This window comes from Scyliorhinus canicula, chromosome 22, assembly GCF_902713615.1.
Source record: "Scyliorhinus canicula chromosome 22, sScyCan1.1, whole genome shotgun sequence".
Lineage (NCBI taxonomy): Eukaryota > Metazoa > Chordata > Chondrichthyes > Carcharhiniformes > Scyliorhinidae > Scyliorhinus > Scyliorhinus canicula.
Genome location: NC_052167.1, coordinates 2,808,297 through 2,829,983, shown reverse-complemented (window position 1 = coordinate 2,829,983; position 21,687 = coordinate 2,808,297). Strand labels below are relative to the sequence as shown.

Sequence of the window (21,687 nt, the reverse complement as noted above, 5' to 3'; positions counted from 1 at the left end):
CGCTGCAGGGGGATGCCCGGCACTCCTCCCAGCGCCCACGCATGCCCGATATGATCTTCCACCGCTGAGGGCGCTGCGGGGGCGATGCTCAGCACTCCTCCCAGCGCCCACGCATGCCCGATATGACCTCCGATCGCAGGGGGCGCTGCTCACCCACCGCAGGGGGCGCAGAATGCCAGCACTCCCGATGTCATTGACCGAAATGACCTCTGTGTCAGCTCTACCCCCTCATTTCTGAAATATAACGCCTGACCTCCCTCACCGTGGCTTTATGATTTCAGACGAGTGGGAGGGGTTGGTGAATTTTAGCCTCCAGGGACCCATCTTGCCTCCTGCTGCCTCTCGTTGGCAGGTGGCGGGATCAAGCGGCTCCGCGTTGCCCCGGGTAACGGTCCGGGCCCGGGGATCCCGGTGTGGAAACCGAGGGAATTCGCGGCGCCGAAGGCGGCCTCGCGCAGACGGTGAGGCCTGAACCGCACTGACCCCCTGTCACCCCCCCCCGTGTCTGTCACCCCCCCCCGTGTCTGTCACCCCCCCCCCCCGTGTCTGTCACCCCCCCCCCCGTGTCTGTCACCCCCCCCCCCCGTGTCTGTCACCCCCCCCCCGTGTCTGTCACCCCCCCCCCCCCGTGTCTGTCACCCCCCCCCCGTGTCCTGTCACCCCCCCCCCCCCGTGTCTGTCACCCCCCCCCCCCCGATGTCTGTCACCCCCCCCCCCCAGTGTCTGTCACCCTCCCCCCCCCCCCCCCCGGTGTCTGTCACCCTCCCCCCCCCCGGTGTCTGTCACCCTCCCCCCCCGTGTCTGTCACCCCCCCCGTGTCTGTCACCCCCCCCGTGTCTGTCACCCCCCCGTGTCTGTCACCCCCCCCGTGTCTGTCACCCCCCCCGATGTCTGTCACCCCCCCCCCCCGATGTCTGTCACCCCCCCCCGGTGTCTGTCACCCCCCCCCGGTGTCTGTCACCCCCCCCGTGTCTGTCACCCCCCCCGTGTCTGTCACCCCCCCCCGTGTCTGTCACCCCCCCGATGTCTGTCACCCCCGATGTCTGTCACCCCCCCCGATGTCTGTCACCCCCCCCCGATGTCTGTCACCCCCCCCCCGATGTCTGTCACCCCCCCCCCGTGTCTGTTACCCCCCCAGTGTCTGTCACCCCCCCGATGTCTGTCACCCCCCCCGATGTCTGTCACCCCCCCCCCGTGTCTGTTACCCCCCCCCCCCGTGTCTGTCACCCCCCCCTGTGTCTGTCACCCCCCCCCGTGTCTGTCACCCCCCCCCCCCGGGTCTGTCACCCCCCCCCCCCCGGGTCTGTCACCCCCCCCGGGTCTGTCACCCCCCCCCCCCCCGGGTCTGTCACCCCCCCCCCCCCCCCGGGTCTGTCACCCCCCCCGTGTCTGTCACCCCCCCGTGTCTGTCACCTCCCCCGTGTCTGTCACCCCCACCCCTCCTGTGTCTGTCTCTCCCCCCACGTCTGTCACCCCCCACCCCACCGTGTCTGTCACCCCCCACCCCACCGTGTCTGTCACCCCCCACCCCACCGTGTCTGTCACCCCCCACCCCACCGTGTCTGTCACCCCCCACCCCACCGTGTCTGTCTCTTCTCTCCTCCTCCCCCCCCCGGCCCTGATGTCTGTCCCCTTCCCCTCCCCCCCCCCCCCCCCCCCCCCGCCTGCCTGCCCTGGTGTCTGTCCCCCTTCCCCCGCTGCCTGCCCTGGTGTCTGTCTCTCCCCCCCCCCCGCCCCACCCCGCCCTGCCTGCCCCGGTGTCTGTCTCCCCCCCGCCTGCCCCGGTGTCTGTCTCCCCCCCTCCCCCCCCGGCCCGCCCTGGTGTCTGTCTCTTCCCCCCCCCCCCCCCCCCCCCGCCCCGCCTTCTGTCTCTGCCCCCGCCCCGCCTGCCCCGGTGTCTGTTTCCCCCCCCCCCCCCACCCGCCTGCCCTGGTGTCCGCCCTGCTGCCCGACCCCTTGCGTACCCCAGTGCCTGCCCCACTCCTGATGTCGGCCCGGCTGCCTGTCCCCTTGCCCACCCCAGGGTCCTCCCCTTCTCTGTGCAGCTGCAGTTCGGTTTCACATTAAAACAATGCATATGAATTGTGTTTTTATTAAATAAATTTAGAGTACACAACTTTTTTCCACTTAAGGGGCAATTTAGTGTGGCCAATTCACCTACCCTGCACATCTTTTTGTGTTGTGGGGGTGATACCCACGCAGACTCGGGCAGAATGTGCAAACTCCACACGGGCAGTGACCCAGGGCCGGGATGGAACTCGGGTCCTCTGTGCCTTGAGGCAGCAGTACTAACCACTCTGCCACCATGCTGGCCTAAGAGCACCCTACTTAAGCCTCCACTCTATCCCTGTAACCCAGTAGCCCGATGTAACCTTTTGGACACTAAGGGGCAGTTTTTCATAGCCAATCTATCTAACCTGCACATGTGGGAGGAATCCGGTGCACCCAAAGGAAATCCACCCAGACACGGAAGAACGTACAAACTCCACCAGATAGTCACCTGAGGCCGGAATTGAACCCAGGACCCTGGAGTTGGGAGGCAGTTGTGCCAACCACTGTGCCCACCCAGTGGAGGCAGGTCACAAATTCACCCAGAAGGAACAGGGAATTGAACCATGTGCTGTTGGCACCAATCTGTTCCACACCAGCTGTCTAGCCAATTAATGGAATGCCAGAAAACATTTCAATTGTTTGTTTCTGAATACAGAGCTGTCTTCTTCCACTTCTGTTGAATTGGGACATCTATGGTTCTGCTGGTATCCCGGCAAAATGATACAGTCTAGGCGTCATGCAGTCAAGTATTTGACTGCCTAGCTGTCACAGATTTGAAACTTACTGCCTTTGCTGCATTTCCCATTGCTCTCGGTTGCCTCCTTGAATACATTTTGTTTAAATGATGCTATAACCTGCGACTCAAAAAAAATTCCAGAGTTGTTCTATAGTTGGCTTCAGATCCTAGTCCAAACCGTTTAAAGCTGGCACTTCAGCATGATATGGGGAAGCGAGCAACATAAATTTCAGTAGAATGAAGTGTGTGTGTATACTAGTGATCATCTGATTACTGATTTATACTTGGGTTACACAGTTGGAAAATAGTTACTTGGTGGTACCAAACTTGAATATTGCTGAGATGTGAGACATATTGCTGAAGCTTTTCTCAAACCCATGGCAACATTTTGGCCAATCGGAGTTGAGTTGCACCCTTTTCTCCTGCAGTATGAATTGTCGTGCGTGCTTGAAATTTGGCATTCTTGCATTTGTGCTGATGAGTGCAAGACGAAAAGATTCGGCAACACGACTCTTTTCAGCAATGTTCAATTGAAAAATTAGGATCTAGCCAGCGGGCCAGTTGGTTTCATACAAATTCATTTGTACCAATATACTTTAATCTAGGAGGCTTGGAGAAGCTCAGTAAATAAATGCTGCTTCTGGATTCCTGTTCTGAACCATGCCACAATGGGAGGTACCTCATGATAAGATAAGGCAGTTGAACCTTTCACTCCTCCTTTGCCTGCTCTGTGTACGGAGTTTGACTCGGTTCTATTTCCAAACAGCTTATGTTGCTTTTTTTTGGTGCCCTGGAGAGTTTGGAAGGACTTGAGTCACAAATTCAGAACAGGAGTTGCAAAGAGAAAATGATGCCTCTTTTTTTGAGGAATTTCAGCACGCCGACCATGCAGATGTCCTGCAGATTGGTTTCAAATTATGTCAGTCGGATGCGGTAAGTGTTAGCTCAGTGTCTGCGCATTTATTTATTTCCAGTATGTGTATTCTGCTCGTTAAATCTAGTGGTGTCAATGGTGGATAAGAGTGCTGTTCCATGTTTAGCATGTAATAACTACATTGGGCTCTCTCTGACGATGCAACGCACATGTATGGCAAAGTAAAATTCCCTCCAGCATGAACCTTAAATGTGTCGATTCCAATTTCGGTAGGATTTCATAATGCACCCATGCAAACATTTCCATTTCCCATCTTTTGGCCTCAGTCTCAAATCAATTTTAGTTGCATAAAATGCAAATCCCTTCCCACTAATAAATAATAACCTTTATTGTCACAAGTAGGCTTACATTAACACTGCGAAAATCCCCATGTCGCCACATTCCGGTGCCTGTTTGGGTACACCGAGAATTCAGAATGTCCAATTCACCCAACAGCACTTCTTTCGGGTCTTGTGGAAGGAAACCAGAGCATCCGGAGGAAACCCACGCAGACACAGGGCGAAAGTGTAGACAGTGACCAAGGCAGGAAACTAACCTGGTGCTGTGAAGCCACAGTGCTTGCTACTGTGCTGCCCTATAAATAACTACAGATATCTGTAATGATCTCGCGTTACAGACTTCAGAAGGAATATAATTTGGGCTCCTCGTTCTGCTCCAGATTTTAACCAAGGGTCCAGAGGTGAAACATCAGTGCGCCAACGTTAGTGTGTTAATCCAGGGCTCCAGTTTGGCCGAGTTACATTGCAGAATGGATTCAAGAAAAATATATATGCTGCTACATTTCCTGAGAGTCTTTGTGCTCTAGAATGAATCACATTTCTTTTTTTTTTATAAATTTAGATTACCCAATTATTTTTTTCCAATTAGGGGGCAATTTAGTGTGGCCAATCCACCTACTCTGCACATTTTTTTTTTGGGTTGTGGGGGTGAAACCCACGCAGACACGGGGAGAATGTGCAAACTCCACACGGACAGTGACCCAGAGCCGGGATCGAACCTGGGACCTCAGCGCCGTGAGGCGGTTGTGCGAACCACTAGGCCACCGTGCTGCCCTATGAATCACATTTCTGATCTGTAGTGGATTCACCTGCCTCTGGGTGCCATTGTATAACAGAAAAACATAAAATGCTGGAATACTCAACAGATTAGGCAGCATCAGTGGCTAACAAAACATTTCAGATCGCTGACCGTTCATCAGAACTGATAATGCCCTTCACATCCCCCCCCCCCCCCTACCCCCCACCCAACCCCCAGCACTCTTCAACCAATAAAGCATTCCTTGGAATGTAGTCACTGTTGTAATGTAAGATACACAGCAGCCAGTTTGTGCATGGCAAGATCCCACAAACAGCAATCTGACAGTGACCAGAGAACCTACTCTTTTTAGTGATGACGATTGAAGGGTTGGCAAGGATACTGCGGATTACTTACCTGGCCGTCTTCAAACGGTGCCCTGGGATTTTTTACATCCACCTGCGAAGGGAGAGGGGGCTCATCTGAAAGATGGCAAATCTGACATTCCAGTGCGCTGTAGCCCTGATGCATTGGAGCATTAGCCTCGACTAAATACTCAAGTCCAGAGTGGAGCTTGAGCCCACAACCTTCTAACACCAGCAAGTTACTACACACCGCAGCTGACGGCACAGGGAAAGTATCTACAAGGGCGAGCGCAACGCTGGCTCCACTGGGTCATACCAATCACTAAAGCTGTTCAATCCTTGCGGTTACGTTTAACAAGGAGAGATGTTTCTGTTTTTTTTTAGCCTAATTTTGCGTGCAATTCATTTTCCTGTAGTAGGCTCTCCTTCATATCACATCCACCTCCGAACAGGAGGAAAGCTAGCAAACAGTGTCCCTGCCAGTGTTTCTCTGTCACCATTCAGAATCTCAGTTTTCCTTGGGCTGTGTGTGGTCAATTCCAGTCCCACTTCACCTGGTGTCACAACACAATTGAAATTAATAAATAATTCTTAGAAAAACACCCAAAGTCTTTGGCCCTTGGTTGCCCAATACCTACAGTATCCAAGTTTGCAAATTTAAATACAATTAATTTTATTAATAACAATTTAAAATGCAGCAAATAAATCAGGTTAACTATTATCTAATTCCTAACCCCCTCCCACTTAAACTTGCCCCACTCTCATATACACACACATCCACAAGGCCGACAAACACAGAGGGGAAAAGGAGGGGTGTAAAATAAGTAAAGGGATAAGAGTCTTCGTTTCAGATGGTGAGCTTCGAGCAAGACTTCCTTCAGTTTAGGCATATAGTTGGAAGTTTCTGCCTTCAGTCTGTAAAGAGTTTTACTGTAGGTTCGTTCAGATCTCTGCAGTTTCAGAAATACAGCAGCTTTGTAGCTTTTCTGGAGAAAGCGAGAGAGCAGGTCCTTTCCTGAGCATCCAGGAACCAACTGTCCTTCCTTGGTTCTCTGGAAAAACAACATCCCACTCGGGTAGGATCCAATCACTGCCTGTTACCGTGCAGAATACAGCCACCAGCTAACCAATCGAACTGGGTCCTACCGATTCCTCAGGTGCCCAAAAGCCTGAGTTCGGCCTCCAAAGCTAGCACAGCGTACTTTGTTGTGACTTTTGTTTAGTTTAAAAAAATTTTTTTAGAGTACCCAATTATTTTTTTTTCCCAATTGAGGGGCAATTTACCGTGGCCAATCCACCTACCCTGCACATCTTTGGGTTGTGGGGGTGAGACCCACGCCAACATGGGGAGAATGTGCAAACTCCACACGGACAGTGACCCAGGCCGGGATTCGAACCCGGGTCCTTAGCGCCACAGTCCCAGTGCTAACCACTGCGCCATGTGCCGCCCCATGTTGCGACTTGAGTACCTCATTTTCACCTCAAATTTAAGATATATGTCCATTAAGCATCCCTGGATCAACACGCTAACAGCAAAAATAAAGTGGAGAAAGGGGAATCAACAGGAAGGGCCCTAACAATGTTTCTGTTAATTTATGGGGCAGACTGAGCATGTTCATGATACCTTTGGAGCCGATGGCTATGCATGCTTTCCCAAATGTAGGTGCATTTGGAGGTTTGGCAAAAATTATTTGATATGCAGTACATCAGACAGCTGTGGAGTTCTGTCAAGCATCCAATGCCTCCTGTGTGTGCAGATTTGTTACTTCCTCTCTGGAAACGTGGACCAACTGTTGTAGTTCATATATGAAATATATTGTTTTTGTATTGCAGCCACCTGCTTGAGCTAAAGGAGGATGACGAAGCTTGCAGGAAAGCCCTGACCTCTGGAGCCTTCCTTCTCTTTCACAGTTTCTCCCCACTTTTGCAGAGGAGTGAAAACAAATACACGGCACCATTTGTGACAGCCTCAGGTACAAGTACTGCGGAATAATAAGATGCATGGGGTCAGTGTCAATTCTCTATCAAAAATTGAAAATGGGTGCATAAGAGACTGCATACGCCAGCATAAAAAAACATCCATCTCCTCTTACATTGGGCAACCTTTTAGCAAGGGTTTCCGTAGAACCATTTGGCCCATCGAGTCTGCACCAACCCTCCGAAAGAGCCCCCTACCTAGGCCCACTGCCCAGCTGCTTCCCCATAACCTGTACATCCTTGGACACTAAGGGGCAATTTAACATGGCCAATCCACCAAACCTGCGCATCTTTGGACTGTGGGAGGAAACTGGAGCACCTGGAGGCAACCCACACAGACACGGTGAGAACATGCAAATTGCACATAGTCACCCAAGGCTGGAATCAAACCAGGTCCCTGGCGCTGAGATGCAGCATTGTTACCTCAACGTTTCAAGGAAAAAAGACTCCCTCTCTATCACTTCATCCCCTGTCCTCCAAGAAATTGAGTTGACAGAACAATGCAAGATCTGTCTAGAAGTCATATATCAATGATTGTGTAAAATGCCCAAAGTTGGTGTGAGCATGGTCTCACAATTTAAAAAAAACTTAGAGTACCCAATTCATTTTTTCCAATTAAAGGGCAAATTAGTGTGGCCAATCCACCTACCCTGCACATCTTTGGGTTGTTGGGGCGAAACCCATGCAAACAAGAGGAGAATGTGCAAACTCCACACGGACAGTGACCCAGAGCCAGGATGGAACCTGGGATCTCGGCGCCGTGAGGTAGCAATGCTGACCACTGCACCACCGTGCTGCCCTCGGGTCTCACAATTTGTTCTGAATTGCAGGATTAACGCAGGATCACTACTTGCAACTTTAGGTGGTTCTTGCATTTAGAAACAGGAAGAGGTCACCAAGAGGGTTGTGAATCTTTAGAACCCCAGAGGATTGTGGACGCTCCAACATTGAGTATATTGAATACTGAGATCGATTAATTTAATTTTTTTTTTAAAATTTGTGGGATGTGAGCATCAGTGGTAAGCCCAACATTTATTACCCATTCCAAATTGTCCTTAAAGTGGGTGGGGGCACAGCATCTTTTTGAACCACAACCGTTTGGAGTATTAACAGAAACATTGTAAGGGCCCTTCCTGTTGATACCACTGAGTTGTAGGTACTTGGCTGTTTCAGAGCGTAGTTAAGGGCCAACCACTTTGCTGTGGGTTTGGACTTGCATAGAGGGCAGACTGGGCAAGAACTTCAGATGTCCTCCTCTGAAGTGTGCCAGAGGTATTTTTAGTACAATACGATTCATGATCATCTTTACTAATGTTGGTGTTTTTATTCCAGATTTATTAATTCATTGCATTTAAATGCCCCCAACTGCCATGGTGGGATTTGAACTTGTGTCCTTGAACAATGCTGATTAAACAAGGTATCTTCCCTTCCAGAGCTGAATGGAATTCTTCAGAATTTGAATCAGAAGGAGAAATATATAGAGGAGTCGGTGCTGATTGGCTGCACAGAAAATCATGTGCCCCAATTTGCTCTTGATCTAGGTAAAACTATCCTGCACGGGCCTGATTTTGAAAAGAATGTAACCTTACAGATAGTAACACTGTAGTTATGCAACTTTGCTACGCTGCCATACCTGCCATACATAACATGATTGGAGTTAAATGTTTACATCCCTTTATCGACACGCATTTTGGGACTTTTTTTATTGGAACGACATTGTACAGATCTTGGTATTTGCAGTGTACTCTATCTGAGACAGATGGGTCAGATTACATTATTTGCTTGCTCCGCATTCGTGCAACTGTTTTTCTTCATTTACATACACACATTACTAGAAATGAGGTGGAAGCAGATTCAATAACAACTTCCAAAAGGCATAGGATAAATACTTGAGAGAAGAAAATGGCACAGCTACAGGGAAAGTGGGATGAGCTGGCACTGAGGGGGTTGACCAAATGGCCACCTCCTGTGCTGTATCATTCTGTGATCGACCTCTTCTGTTTGCTCCTCATGTAAGTAATCAACCCTCTTTCCAAAGTCCCCTCCATCAAAACGTGTGGGCTGGATTCTCCGATTTGAAGACTAAGAAGGATGAGGGGGGATCTTATTGAAACTTACAGGAAACTGCGTGGCCTGGATAGAGTGGACGTGGAGAGGATGTTTCCACGTAGGAGAAACTAGAACCAGAGGGCACAATCCCGGACTAAAGGGACGATCCTTTAAAACAGAGATGAGGAGGAATTTATTCAGCCAGAGGGGGGTGAATCTGTGGAACTCTTTGCCGCAGAAGGCTATGGAGGCCAAATCACTGAGTATTCTTAAGACAGAGATAGATAGGTTTTTGATCAATAAGGGGATATGGGGTTATGAGGAGAAGGCCAGAGAATGGGGATGAGAAAAATATCAGCCATGATTGAATGGCGGAGCAGACTCGATGGGCCGAGTGGCCTAATTCTGCTCCTATGTCTTATGGTCTTATGCTCAGGCAGGCGTGGGAACAGTAGCGTTTTATGCCAGAAAAAGCGGCGCACATGTTGCGTCTGGGGGGGGGGAGGCAAGCAGGAATGCAGCATAAAACCCCCGGATTTAGCTGTGGATACGGCCGGAGAATTGCCGGGTCCGTGGCCGCGCATACACACGGCAGCGGCCTGCAATGGCCGCACCGTGCAACATGGTGCAAGCCGCCCGCGGATCTGGCCTGCCAAAAACTGCCCCCATTTGACCAGGCTCCCCACCCCGGACCACCCGCGGAACACCCCCTCCCGACAGTGGCGGCGCCGGACTCAGTCCAGCCGGGTTTACGAAAATAAATAGCATTAGTGAGCCACGCCGTTGGGAACACAGCCCTTCGGCGATGGAGCATCGGGGGAGGGCCTCGGGTGACTACCTGTCACTGCAAATGCGGTGCCGCCCCAGATTTCGGCGCAAATGGGGATTCTCCGGCTGATCGTTGAATGCGATTTTGGCGTCGGAGACCGGAGAATCCCGCCCCGTGTTTTCTTTGTGTTCCTTATCTAACTCGTCTCCCTTCCCTGCTTGTTCTTTGTTCACCAAAATCCACATTGCATCAAACTCTTGTTTATTCCTTTGTTTCAATTCCCTTCTCAACTGCTCCTTGTGAGACTCTAATGGCATAACGGCCTGAAACATTACGAAGGTAATCACTTTGCAAAAACAGTAAAAGCTAGAAACATTTGGGGCCCTTAGAATGCCACTGCCGTTAACACGTTTGACAAAGGATGATGTTCTAACCTGTGCTCTTAATTGCAGGTCGAATTGAAAAGGTCAAAGCGGAATCAGTTCTGAAGGGAACATTTGTTGATTTGCGGAAAGCCTTCTTCCTCTTGGATGGAAAGGATGCTCCCTTGTTGTCTCAGGTAGAACATATACTTTGGCAAACTTTGAAATTGGGAAAACTTTTTTCATCCATTATTTCCATTCAGGAGCAAGCGTCAGATTTAGACTGTAACACAAACACATTCATCGGGGAGTGGGTGCGGTAAGCACAGTGTTGCTGTGTACTGACAAGGGTCAGGGTCTTGTCTAGGCTGCATATTTTGTGAGTTTTGCAACATCTTGGTGCCTCTCATTCATTTGGTTGCTTTGGAATTTTTTCCAGTGACTCTAAAGTTGAGTTGGCCGTTCCATCATAGTTCTAACAAGGCCAGCGGCTCACTGTAGTTTTTGTATCTTCGCATTCTTCCCTGAGATTAATGTGAAAGTGATATTAGAATTCACTGACTGACCAACAATGAGCACTTTTTCCATGGCCGTAACCATCTTAAAAACCAACAAATGGGATTTTCTGGACTCACACAGCTCATTCGATGGGGAAACAGGTTTGCCTCTCCCACATCCTAGAATTACCAAACCTAAATTTTGGTCTGCCTTGCCATTTCAAACCTTAATTTTAATTCGAAGAGTGTGGATATCACTGGGAAGATCAGCATTTATTGCTCATCCCTTTTTAGAACATAGAACATAGACAAATACAGCACAGAGCAGGCTCTTCGGCCCACGATGTTGTGCCGAACCTTTGTCCGAGGTTAATCATTGATTATCATGGAATTTACAGTGCAGAAGGAGGCCATTCGGCCCATCAAGTCTGCACCGGCTCTTGGAAAGAGTACCCTACCCCAGGTCAACACCTCCACCCTATTCCCATAACCCAGTAACCCCACCCAACACTAAGGGCAATTTTGGACACTAAGGGCAATTTATCATGGCCAATCCACCTAACCTGCACATCTTTGGACTGTGGGAGGAGCTTTACTCTGTATCTAGCCCCGTGCTGTACCTGTCCTGGGAGTGTTTGATGGGGAAAGTGTAGAGGGAGCTTTACTCTGTATCTAACCCAGTGTTGTACCTGTCCTGGGAGTGTTTGATGGGGACAGTGTAGAGGGAGCTTTACTCTGTATCTAGCCCCGTGCTGTGCCTGTCCTGGGAGTGTTTGATGGGGACAGTGCAGAGGGAGCTTTACTCTGTATCTAACCCTGTGCTGTACCTGTCCTGGGAGTGTTTGATGGGGACAGTGTAGGGGGAGCTTTACTCTGTATCTAACCCCGTGCTGTACCTGTCCTGGGAGTGTTTGATGGGCACAGTGTAGGGGGAGCTTTACTCTGTATCTAACCCCGTGCTGTGCCTGTCCTGGGAGTGTTTGATGGGGACAGTGTAGAGGGAGCTTTACTCCGTATCTAACCCCGTGCTGTACCTGTCCTGGGAGTGTTTGATGGGCACAGTGTAGGGGGAGCTTTACTCTGTATCTAACCCCGTGCTGTGCCTGTCCTGGGAGTGTTTGATGGGGACAGTGTAGAGGGAGCTTTACTCTGTATCTAACCCCGTGCTGGGAGTGTTTGATGGGGACAGTGTAGAGGGAGCTTTACTCTGTATCTAACCCCGTGCTGTGCCTGTCCTGGGAGTGTTTGATGGGGACAGTGTAGGGACATTTGCCACCTTCTGAGAGAAGACATTCCTCCTCATCTCTATCTTAAATGGTGACCCCTTACTCTGAGATAAAGCCCTCTGGTCCTACACTCTCCCACAAGGGGAAACAACCTCTCAGCATCTACAGTGTCAAGCCCCTGAGAATCCTATATGTCTCAATAAAGTCGCCTCTCATTCCTCTAAAATCCAATGAGTACAGGCCCAACCTACTCAACCTCTCCTCATAAGAAAACACCTTCATAGATAAGGGGACCAAAACTGTTCACAGTATTCCAGGTGTAGTCTAACTAGTACCTTGAATAACTTTAGCAGGAATTCCCTATATTTATACTCCATTCTCTTTGAAATAAAGACCAACATTCCATTTGCCTTCCCTATTACCTGCTGAACTTGTATGCGAGCTTTTTGTGATTTATTCACGAGGACCTCCAAATCCGTCTGTGCTGCAGCTTTCTGCATTGTCTCTCCATTTAAATAATATTCAGCTCCTTTATTCTTCCTACCAAAGTGCGAAACTTCACATTTTCCTATATTATAATTTAATCTGCCAAGTTTTTGCTCAAATCACTTCCACTGTCTGTATCCCTCTGCAGACTCTTTGCGTTATCCTCACCACTTCACATCCCACCTATTTTGTGTCATAGCAAACTTGGCAATATACATTCACTTCTCTTGTCCAAGTCATGCTGCGGTGAGATTTTAATTCGTCCCTCTAGGAGGTCATTGGTCCGTTTACATAACCACAATGGTCACACTTTGTTTCTTATTCCAAGGTGGGAATGCAAACCACTTAACCAGGGGCTCACTCCACACTGGCTTATAGCAGCTGAATAAGTCACATTCCTTTTTGTTACATAGAATTCAGGATTTTAACCCTTGGTGATTGCATTCTACTTTATTTTCCCCTTAAAACTATAAATCTTTAAACATCACTACTGTGCATGTCGACAGGGGATGAGATTATCTATATTGCACGCATTGTAATTTTTTGTATACCAAGTTATTCATAATCCTTATACTGTATAATTTTTGCATTATTATTTTAATTGTCTATACCTGTTATGAATTATAATTAATGTATTTGTATCGTCATCACAATTTGGTACCTATCACTATGAAGATTCTTCAATAAACCAATTATCCATCCATCTTTATTCTTGTGAAATTCTGATGTGTGACTGTCTCCTTTACTGGTCGGCACTTTGTAGCATTGCTTTAAAATATTGACAAATGTTTGCTGTCTGATTTTTATCAGCTTTGCTTTACGTTTAAGAACGTCCTTCTCGGGCTTGCATTGTACGTTCTGAGGTTTCGGTCTGGGCTTGTACTTCAGATCAGACTACCTGTCTGGACATCCCGAGACAATAATGGATGTATTTTAGGCACAGGGCCTTCTCCGCTGGCACAGCACACATCTCTACTGCAGTAGAACGGGACACCCAACACAGAAGAATGTGTCAGGTAGCAAACGTGTCTGTAGCACAGAAGAAATAATCTACTACCCACAGGTAACCACTGGAGCATTCAGCTCGCTTTCTCCGGCTTTGCTTAATCCTTTCTTCATCATCTTGCTTTGTATAATATACCCTGTATTCCCACTGTGTACATTGTGAGAATCCTTCCTGTTTACATCCTTTGTTCCCATTTTTATTATTTTGGTCTGTGGACCCGTAATCAGGATGTGCTTTTAAGCAGAAGACTCAAAGTGAAACAGCCTGCTTGCCAAGGCACTGTTCCCAGGTTTTGTGTTTTGGAGAGCAGAAACCAGACTCCTCAGCATCGAGTGGATCTTACAAACCAGGTTGTGGAGGGGCTCGGCTCGATTGCTTAACAGGCAACCAGTGCACTGGCCAGGGACAGTGTCCTGCCTACCAACAGTCAGTGATTGGTTCCTGCGGGATGCTTTCTGAGAGAACCCAGTGTTTAGACCTGGGAAGGGAAAGGAGCGCTCTCCCTCGCCCACTCCTGCTTGCTGAAGTGAAAGAACTGCTCTATCATTCTGAAAGCAGTGAGTGTGTCTGGCGCAGCTTTTGCTGTGAACCTGAAATGATGCTGAGATCTGCAGAGAAAGTAGACAACTTTGCTGGAGAAAACCATCTCATGCCTAGAAGGAAGAAGTACCAAAATGATATCCTGAACTTCAGAAAGACATTGACTGGAAGTCACCCCGGTCCATCAGGGATCCTTATCTTTTTTTTCTTAATATGTAATTCCCCCCCTTTCCCCTCTTGTTTGTGTGTGTAGAGTGGGCGAGTTAGAAAGAGAGGTGTTGGGAAAGGGGTAGTAGATAGTTATATTTTCTGTCCAATTAATTGCAATACTGTACATAATAAAAGATTACTTGTTTTAAAATTACAAACCTGGTGACTGTAGTTTCTTGGGCTCAACCAAGGACCTCGGGTATTTAAAATAAAATCTAATTTCACCTGTGCTGTGACTCCGGGTAAAGTGGGGCTGGAATTGACCATGCACTAGCCCAGGGTGTCATGACAACATTATCTCCTTGTACCCAAGCACTGTGTAATATATGCATTTACTAATTTCCTTGTTTAGCCTGAGTTAACGGTATGCAACCTGGGGGAATTGACACTCCCTTCCCTCTCGGGCTGTGTGACCCACAACCATGTCTGGTGCTACCATTCAAAACATTCAGATTATCAAAGGAGCAACTACTGTTTTTGAATTGTTATTACTGTTTGTTAAAAATTCTAAATCAACGGCAAACATTTCTACAACTATCTGCTAAGGTACTTTGTGCGACTCTTTATTTAACAGGTGTCTCCTGTGATCATTGTGCTGGTATCTGACGGAGCACAGTGCCTGCTGGCACGCCAGGAATCATTTCCTCCTGGAATGTACAGCGCCCTTGCTGGATTCTGTGATATTGGTAATTGGCCTTTCTTACAGATTCTTACAGATAATGTAATGTGCAAGATTGTGCAAAGAAAAGGGATCCAATTTGATTTTAATATGATGGATTTTTTGGTCTATCATCTGAATTATTTCCAAAAGCCTTTTCTAATTTGCTTGTGAGGAGATACCGTCAGGAAATCCTTGTCAACAGTCTCCCCGTGTGGAAATACCTGGCCCCTATTTGGCGTCTCACTCGGATAGCACGGTGGTTAGCACTGTTGCTTCACAGCTCAGGGTCCCAGGTTCGCTTCGCGCTTGAGTCACTGTCTGTGCGGAGTCTGCACGTTCTCCCCATGTCTCCGTGGGTTTCCTCCGGGTGTTCTGGTTTCCCCCCACAAGTCCCGAAAGACGTGCTTGTTAGGTGAATTGGACATTCTGTGTGCCGGAGTGTGGTGACCATAGATCATAGAATTTACAGTGCAGAAGGAGGCCATTCGGTTCATCGAGTCTGCACCGGCTCCTGGAAAGAGCACCCTACCCAAGGTTAACACCTCCACCCTATCCCCATAACCCAGTAACCCCACCCAACACTAAGGGCAATTTTGGACACTAAGGGCAATTTATCATGACCAATCCACCTGGCGAGGGGCTTTTCACAGTAACTGTATCTCCTGTCAGGCATGCAGATGATGTTGCCCACCCAGTGTAACTGATTAACCAGAAAAAATGCCTTGATAGTGGGGATGTTGGCCTGGGAGAGGACACTGATATTCGAGCACCTATTCTGCCATTGAGTTTCTCGGATTTTGCGGAAGCATTACTGGTGATATTACTCGAGGGATTTAAGGTGTCTGTTTTTGTTTTCCAAGTAGGTAACACTGCAGTCCTGTAAACCATGAGCTTGGTGCTGTGTTTGAAGTCTTTGACATTTGAACACTTTTCCTAAGATGGCTGAGGCTTCTCTGACACACTGTTGATGATGTTGAGTTTCATCGTCAATGCCTGCCCTCACTCAGAGAAGACGACTAAATTATGAGAAATGATCAGTGCCATCCAATAGTTTGCTGTGGAATTTGATAGATGGGGGCAGTGTTGCACAGTGGAAGCAGGCTGGCAGAGGGCCTTTGTTTTCCAGATGTTTAACCTAAGGCTTATTCTTGAATGTGCCAACAATAATTTGGAGCTTGACCTCTATAAGCAAGCGTTGTCAGCGTACTGCAGTTTGATGACCGAGGTTGGGTGATCTTGGTTCTGGATTGGAGGCGTCGTAGGTCGAATAGGTTCCCACTTGTTCTGTATAGTAGCTCACCTTTGGCAGGGAGCTCTGACCTTTAAGTTAATTAGCCCTCATTTATAACTTCTTCTTTTACCTGATTAAATAAATAGGGTTTAACACTCTTTCATGTGTCGCATAATACTTTTCAACTAATTTCGCTCTACCTCTCAAAACAAAAAATCCCTCTGGAGATTGCTGCAGGCTTTGCAGACACCATGGGCGGGGTTCTCCAATAATGGGGCTATGTCCGCCACGCCGGCGTGAAATCCGGCGCCAACCACTCCGGCGTCAATGGCCCCCGAAAGTGAGGAATTATCCCTTTTCTCAGGGGCTAGGTTGGCACTGGAGTGGTCCCCGCAGCTCCAACCTGCGGCGAACGGTCTGCGCGTGTTCGCGCATGCGTGGACTGGCCGGTGTATTCCCGCGCATGTGCGGGGCTTCCCTTCTCTGCGCCGGCCCCCGGGCAATATGACGGAGCCCTATAGGGGCCCGGCACGGAGTAAAGTAGGCCCCCACGGAACCAGCCCACCCGCCAATCGGTAGGCCCCGATCGCGGGTCAGACCACCGTGTGGTGCCCCCCTCCCTCCCCAGGACGGCGCCTACACACTTACCTTCCAGGTCCCGCCGTGTGTGAGGTTAGTAATCCACGGCGGCGGAACTGAGCAAACATCGTCGGCCCATCGGGGCCCTGAGAATCGCCGGAGGGGGCGCTGTCAACAGCCCCTGACCGGCATGGCGGGAATCCCGGCAGCACCCGAAAAACGGCCTCGGAGAATATGGAAGCCGGCGGCGGGGCCGGGATTCGCTCCCCCCGGGGATTCTCCGACCCAATGCACCATGGCAGCGAGTGGAATATAACAGTAGTCTCAGTAATGTTAACCATGACAACTATATCTGGTTCACTAAAGTCGTTTAGGAAAGGAAATCTGCCGTCCGTACCTGGCCTGGCTGTCATGTGAGTCCAGACCCACAGCAACGTGGTTGTCTCTCGATTTCCCTTTGACGTGACGTGGCAAGTCACTCAGTTCAAGGACAATTAGGGATGGACATGCCAGCGATACCCACATCCTGTAATAGAATACACCGATGATACATGCCTTGATTCAGGATTTTACACAAGCACCAATGTGATACAAAAAGGCTGAAGAGAGAGTGTAATGCTCCCTGTTTATCTGCAGGCCACCTTCAAAGCAAGTCCCTGTATGACTGCTGACTCACAGTAAACGTACTAGAGAGTGGCCAAAATACTAGAGTATCTTCCACTGACTGGCTCATCATTCAAGACTGATTTGCAACAATTTTTGTTTCCACCCCCCACACACACAGTATGTCGATTCTTAATTAACTTTTTCACTTCTCCCAGGGGAAACCGTGGAGGAATCTGTGCACCGGGAAGTCGCCGAGGAAGTTGGTTTGGAAGTGTCCTCATTGGAGTATTCTGCATCCCAGCACTGGCCCTTTCCTAATAGCTCCCTGATGATCGCATTCCATGCACTGGTGAAACCAGGGCAGAACAAGGTAAATTGTGTTCACGTTTGTGGAGATCAGAGATAGCAGAGTGAAAGGGGTTAGGATTCTGCAGATTAATGTCCAGATCCCAAGGCATGCATGGCGTAGGAAAAAAAATAAATTTCCGTACCTTCCCTGAAATGTCTTGTTTGTTTGTTTTGTGTATTTCATATTCTTTCTGTCTTCCCTTCTATACTACTGAATAGGTCAGCTGGCAACCATACCCAGTGGCTTTGCCAGTGATTCTCTGAGCAACCACCTAACAAGAGTGGCAACGGTTCTCTCCATTTGCCTTGATCTCTGTGTCAAGGGCCTTGCCCCTACTTTTAGTGCCTCACTTTTAGAAGATGAGAAGAGGAACTCTCTACAGGAGGTTGTGTGAGTGTGATGCAGCATCCTTCTGTCCATGGCACATCACATTGGAACTTCAGACACAATTCACTGCTTGGGAAGAGAGGGCTGGCCATTGAGTTTTGTGGTCAGACAGCAATTGCTTCCTGCTTAACCAGATTTTCCCAGACCTTCAGCAACATTGTATTCTTTATAAGTAGGACTTGCAGTTATATATCCTCAGGGCATTGTAATCAGTTATTATTGATGTGTAGCCATTGTTGTAATGTAGGAAATACAACAACCAATTTGCACACAGCAAGCTCCCACAGGCAGCAATGAAATAGTGACCTGATAATTTGGTTTAATGATTTTAGTCGAGCAATAAATATTGGCCAGAACACCAGGGTGATCTCCCCTGCTCTTCTTCAAAACAGTTCTGAGAGATCTATTTACTCCAGCCCAGCGTAGATGGAGCTTCCTCCAACAGTCTAGTCAAAATCTGGTGCTCATGTTTCTGGAATGGGACTTGAACCCACAATTTTCTGACTCTGACATGAATGTAAACCACTGAGTGAGTGAAGATGCACACTTTTCTAAACATACCATCATCTTCTAACATGTTCATTAATTATATCTTTCTCCAGGTCCCATGCCCTAAGATGACATTGGTGACCATGGGCCTCAATGTTAATCTAACTCTGGAGACTTGGATCATCATCGTTGGTGGTGCATTCATCCAGTTTGCGAGGCTCTTTAGACATACTGGTCGTGATTTAACTAAACGGGAACAAAGTCCCATAGTGAGCGCTTTTAGCTGTATGTTTCCCAGTCCTTGCAGCGGGGAGAAACACAAGGCTATAAAGCACGACTTATGTTTGATAAGTGACCTCCGCGGGGAACGGGCGGCCGAGGCCGCACATAGCCCCGTTTTGTACATTGAGGAGCTCTGCTCGCCGAAACTCATCAGGAATAGCGAGGGATCGGGCCGCCATTTTTAAATGGTGTCTCGATCACCGAGGCCACCCCCCCCCCCCCCCCCAATACCCACACAAGGCACTCCTGGCCCTATCACACCTGCACAAAAACTGCCAACTTGGCAGGGTCACCCTGGCAGTACCCCTGCTAATTGGCAGTGCCACCTGGGCACCTTGGCGATGCCAGTGCACCCAGATGGCACCAGCAGTGCCAGGGTACCATCCTGCCCAAAGGACATGGAACTAGGGTCTCCTGGGACACCCCCACGAGTGCTATTCCATCTCGCCCAAGTCCTCCAAGGTGAAGGAGAATGATCCCAAGCCTCGGGTCACTAAGGAATCTGCACATTAAAATGAGACTACCTGTCTCGCACATCGGGTGGGATTCGCATCACAATGTCTCATGGGATTGCATTAGATCTCTTACAAACTGACGATGCAGACTCAATGAGCCAAATGACCTTTCTGTACTGTCCTGATTCTATGATTCCTTGCCGTTGCCTCCCTCATAAAGATTTACCAAATCTACTTTGTTCATTCTTAGGATGTCTATATCACTGACAAGACCGGAGATTTGTTGCTCATCCTTATTTATACTTATCTTGATTGTTCTTTTTTTTAATTTTATGTTAAGATTTAATAACATTTTGAGGATAATTGGCAGCCAGCTAATATCAAATTCACAAACTGATTGGAAATCCTGCTGTTCTAGCACAGATATGGAGCTAATAGCCTTAATTTTTTATTTGTTTTAAATAAATTTAAGAGTACCCAATTCTTTTTTTCTAATTAGGGGGCAATTTAGGGTGGCCAATCCACCTACCCTGGACATCTCCCTACAGATGCTGCCAGACTTGCTGAGATTTTCCAGCATTTTCCCTTTCGTTTCAGATTCCAGCATCCGCAGTAATTTGGTTTTCTCTTACCCTGGACAACCTTTTGGGTTGTGGGGATGAGAGCCACGCAGACACAGGGAGAATGTGCAAACTCCACACTGACAGTGACCCGGGGCCAGAATCGAACCTGGGTCCTCGGCACCGTGAGGCAGCACTGCTAACCACTGCGCCACTGTGCTGCCCGCAAATAGCCTTTATTCAGAAAATATTTCCCCTGTCAGGCAATCGTAACTCCATCACTAGTCATTAACACAGTCAAACACACGGGGAACCAGCTAGTTTTCAATTATTTCTAACCTTTAACTACTGTTACAGACTGGCTCCTGCATCTCCTTGTTAATTCGCAAAGTTCTGGAATCATTGTTGTATTTGACCTTTCCTTTTTTCACCACCAGTGTTGTAATTCCACATTACTGATGTGCAATTTGTTATGGCTGCAGATCGACCTGAACCTCTCGGAACTTGAGGACGCCCGCTGGTTTGATGCCGAGGCGCTCACGGAAGCTTTAAAACGTAAACGGATGTCTACCAGGAAAGAAATGGGCGACGTTCCCTTCTGCATTCCACCCCCATGGGCTGTAGCACATCAACTCATCAAGGAATGGACCCAAAGGCAACAGCCATGCTGAAATTCTGCAGTCACTGGATTTGGCGGGACTGTTTGATGCAGATTGCTGTTTCTTTATAATGTGATTTTCATGTTACGTGGGTCAGCTATCAATGAAACCATTGCAAAAAAAAAAAGTGCATTGCATCAGATTTGTTTCTATCATTTATAAAGAGGAATATCTGTCTCCTCTATACAGCGGGGCCAGAGAGAAGTGTCCATCGTGCAAATATATTACCAGTTAAAAAACCCTGAATATGTTCACAATGTATGAATCTCAAATGAGACTGGAATGTGAGAAACGTGACAAGATCTGCCATGCGATGGCAGGGGGTTGCTAATATCTACATAAATTGCTACTTATAATTTTAGTTTTCTTGGAGTTTGAGACCAGTTGTTTTGGGGATTGATGCTGACATACAGATGTGATGATGTGCAATTAAAATCATTTTCCCCACATACATCTGCATCAAGCACTTGGGTAATTACATGATAAACCAGAATTATTGAAAAAGATCATCAGGATTGATCTTTTGTTTTGTATGGACTGAATAGCAATACGCACAATTTAAGTAATTAAATCCAGTTAAAATGAAATTCAGTTAAATATTTAAGCAAATATTATCTGTTGTGATTTTATGTTGTATTAGCGATTATATTCTTGAGTGCCTTTTATATATCTCTGCCTTGGTGCTTAACCCAATGAATCACCTTTTAAAGTGCAGTAGTTGCTATGTAGGCTGTCACAAGGAAGAGAAACGGGGTTCACCATGTGCCTGTGAAAGTTCCAGCCGTGAGCATATCACCCCGTGCGCTGTTAGGCAAGTGAGGTGGCATCAGGGTGAAAGGTAAGGACTTCTAAAATATCCTCAGGTGGCATTGCCTCCTTCTCTTTTTAGTTATCACTGGCTGTGAGGGGTTAATGTGCCAACCCCCCCCCCCCCCCCCCCCCCCCCATGGGTGGGTTGAAACTGTACAGAGATCAATTTCAAATGCTGACACAATCTCAACCTCTCCAAAGAAACATTGCGACAGCATGTAACAAAATGCTGTATTTCTTCACAGCAATGGAACCAAGTGACAAACCTATTGAATCCTGCCCATTGATAATTGAGTGCAAATAAAAACATTTAAGTTTACAAATAAAGTCTCTCTTTATTTTATGTTGGGTATTTTGAAAATCATTTGGGATAATGATTACCAAGGAATGCAGTAG

General features: G+C 48.0%; 1 protein-coding gene across 5 annotated transcripts; it reads left to right on the top strand.

The window, feature by feature from the left end:
• The first annotated feature begins 117 nt into the window (after window positions 1-117).
• On the top strand, window positions 118-21,610 carry nudt13 (nudix (nucleoside diphosphate linked moiety X)-type motif 13). Of its 5 annotated transcripts, XM_038782989.1 has the most exons (9): window positions 138-461; window positions 3,555-3,721; window positions 6,935-7,074; window positions 8,512-8,619; window positions 10,349-10,455; window positions 13,405-13,530; window positions 14,798-14,909; window positions 17,516-17,670; window positions 20,305-21,610. In XM_038782989.1, exons 2-9 carry the CDS (start codon window positions 3,558-3,560, stop codon window positions 20,491-20,493), a joined length of 1,101 nt encoding a protein of 366 aa, XP_038638917.1. In that variant the 5' UTR covers window positions 138-461; window positions 3,555-3,557; the 3' UTR covers window positions 20,494-21,610. The 5 variants fall into 5 exon arrangements, with proteins under 5 accessions (XP_038638918.1, XP_038638915.1, XP_038638917.1 ...); XM_038782991.1 differs by lacking the exon at window positions 13,405-13,530; XM_038782987.1 differs by lacking the exons at window positions 14,798-14,909; window positions 17,516-17,670; window positions 20,305-21,610 and adding an exon at window positions 13,718-14,377 and having other exon boundaries at window positions 122-461.
• Window positions 21,611-21,687: the final 77 nt, after the last annotated feature.

What these genes read in the sequence shown, in the direction of transcription:
- nudt13 (XM_038782987.1), top strand. Translation starts at nt 3,558, where the DNA reads ATGTTGCTTTTTTTTGGTGCCCTGGAGAGTTTGGAAGGACTTGAGTCA. An exon ending in ATGCTCCCTTGTTGTCTCAG is followed by an intron (nt 10,456 to 13,404) that starts GTAGAACATATA and finishes GATGTATTTTAG; the next exon opens with GCACAGGGCCTTCTCCGCTG. An exon ending in AAATAATCTACTACCCACAG is followed by an intron (nt 13,531 to 13,717) that starts GTAACCACTGGA and finishes GCTTTTAAGCAG; the next exon opens with AAGACTCAAAGTGAAACAGC.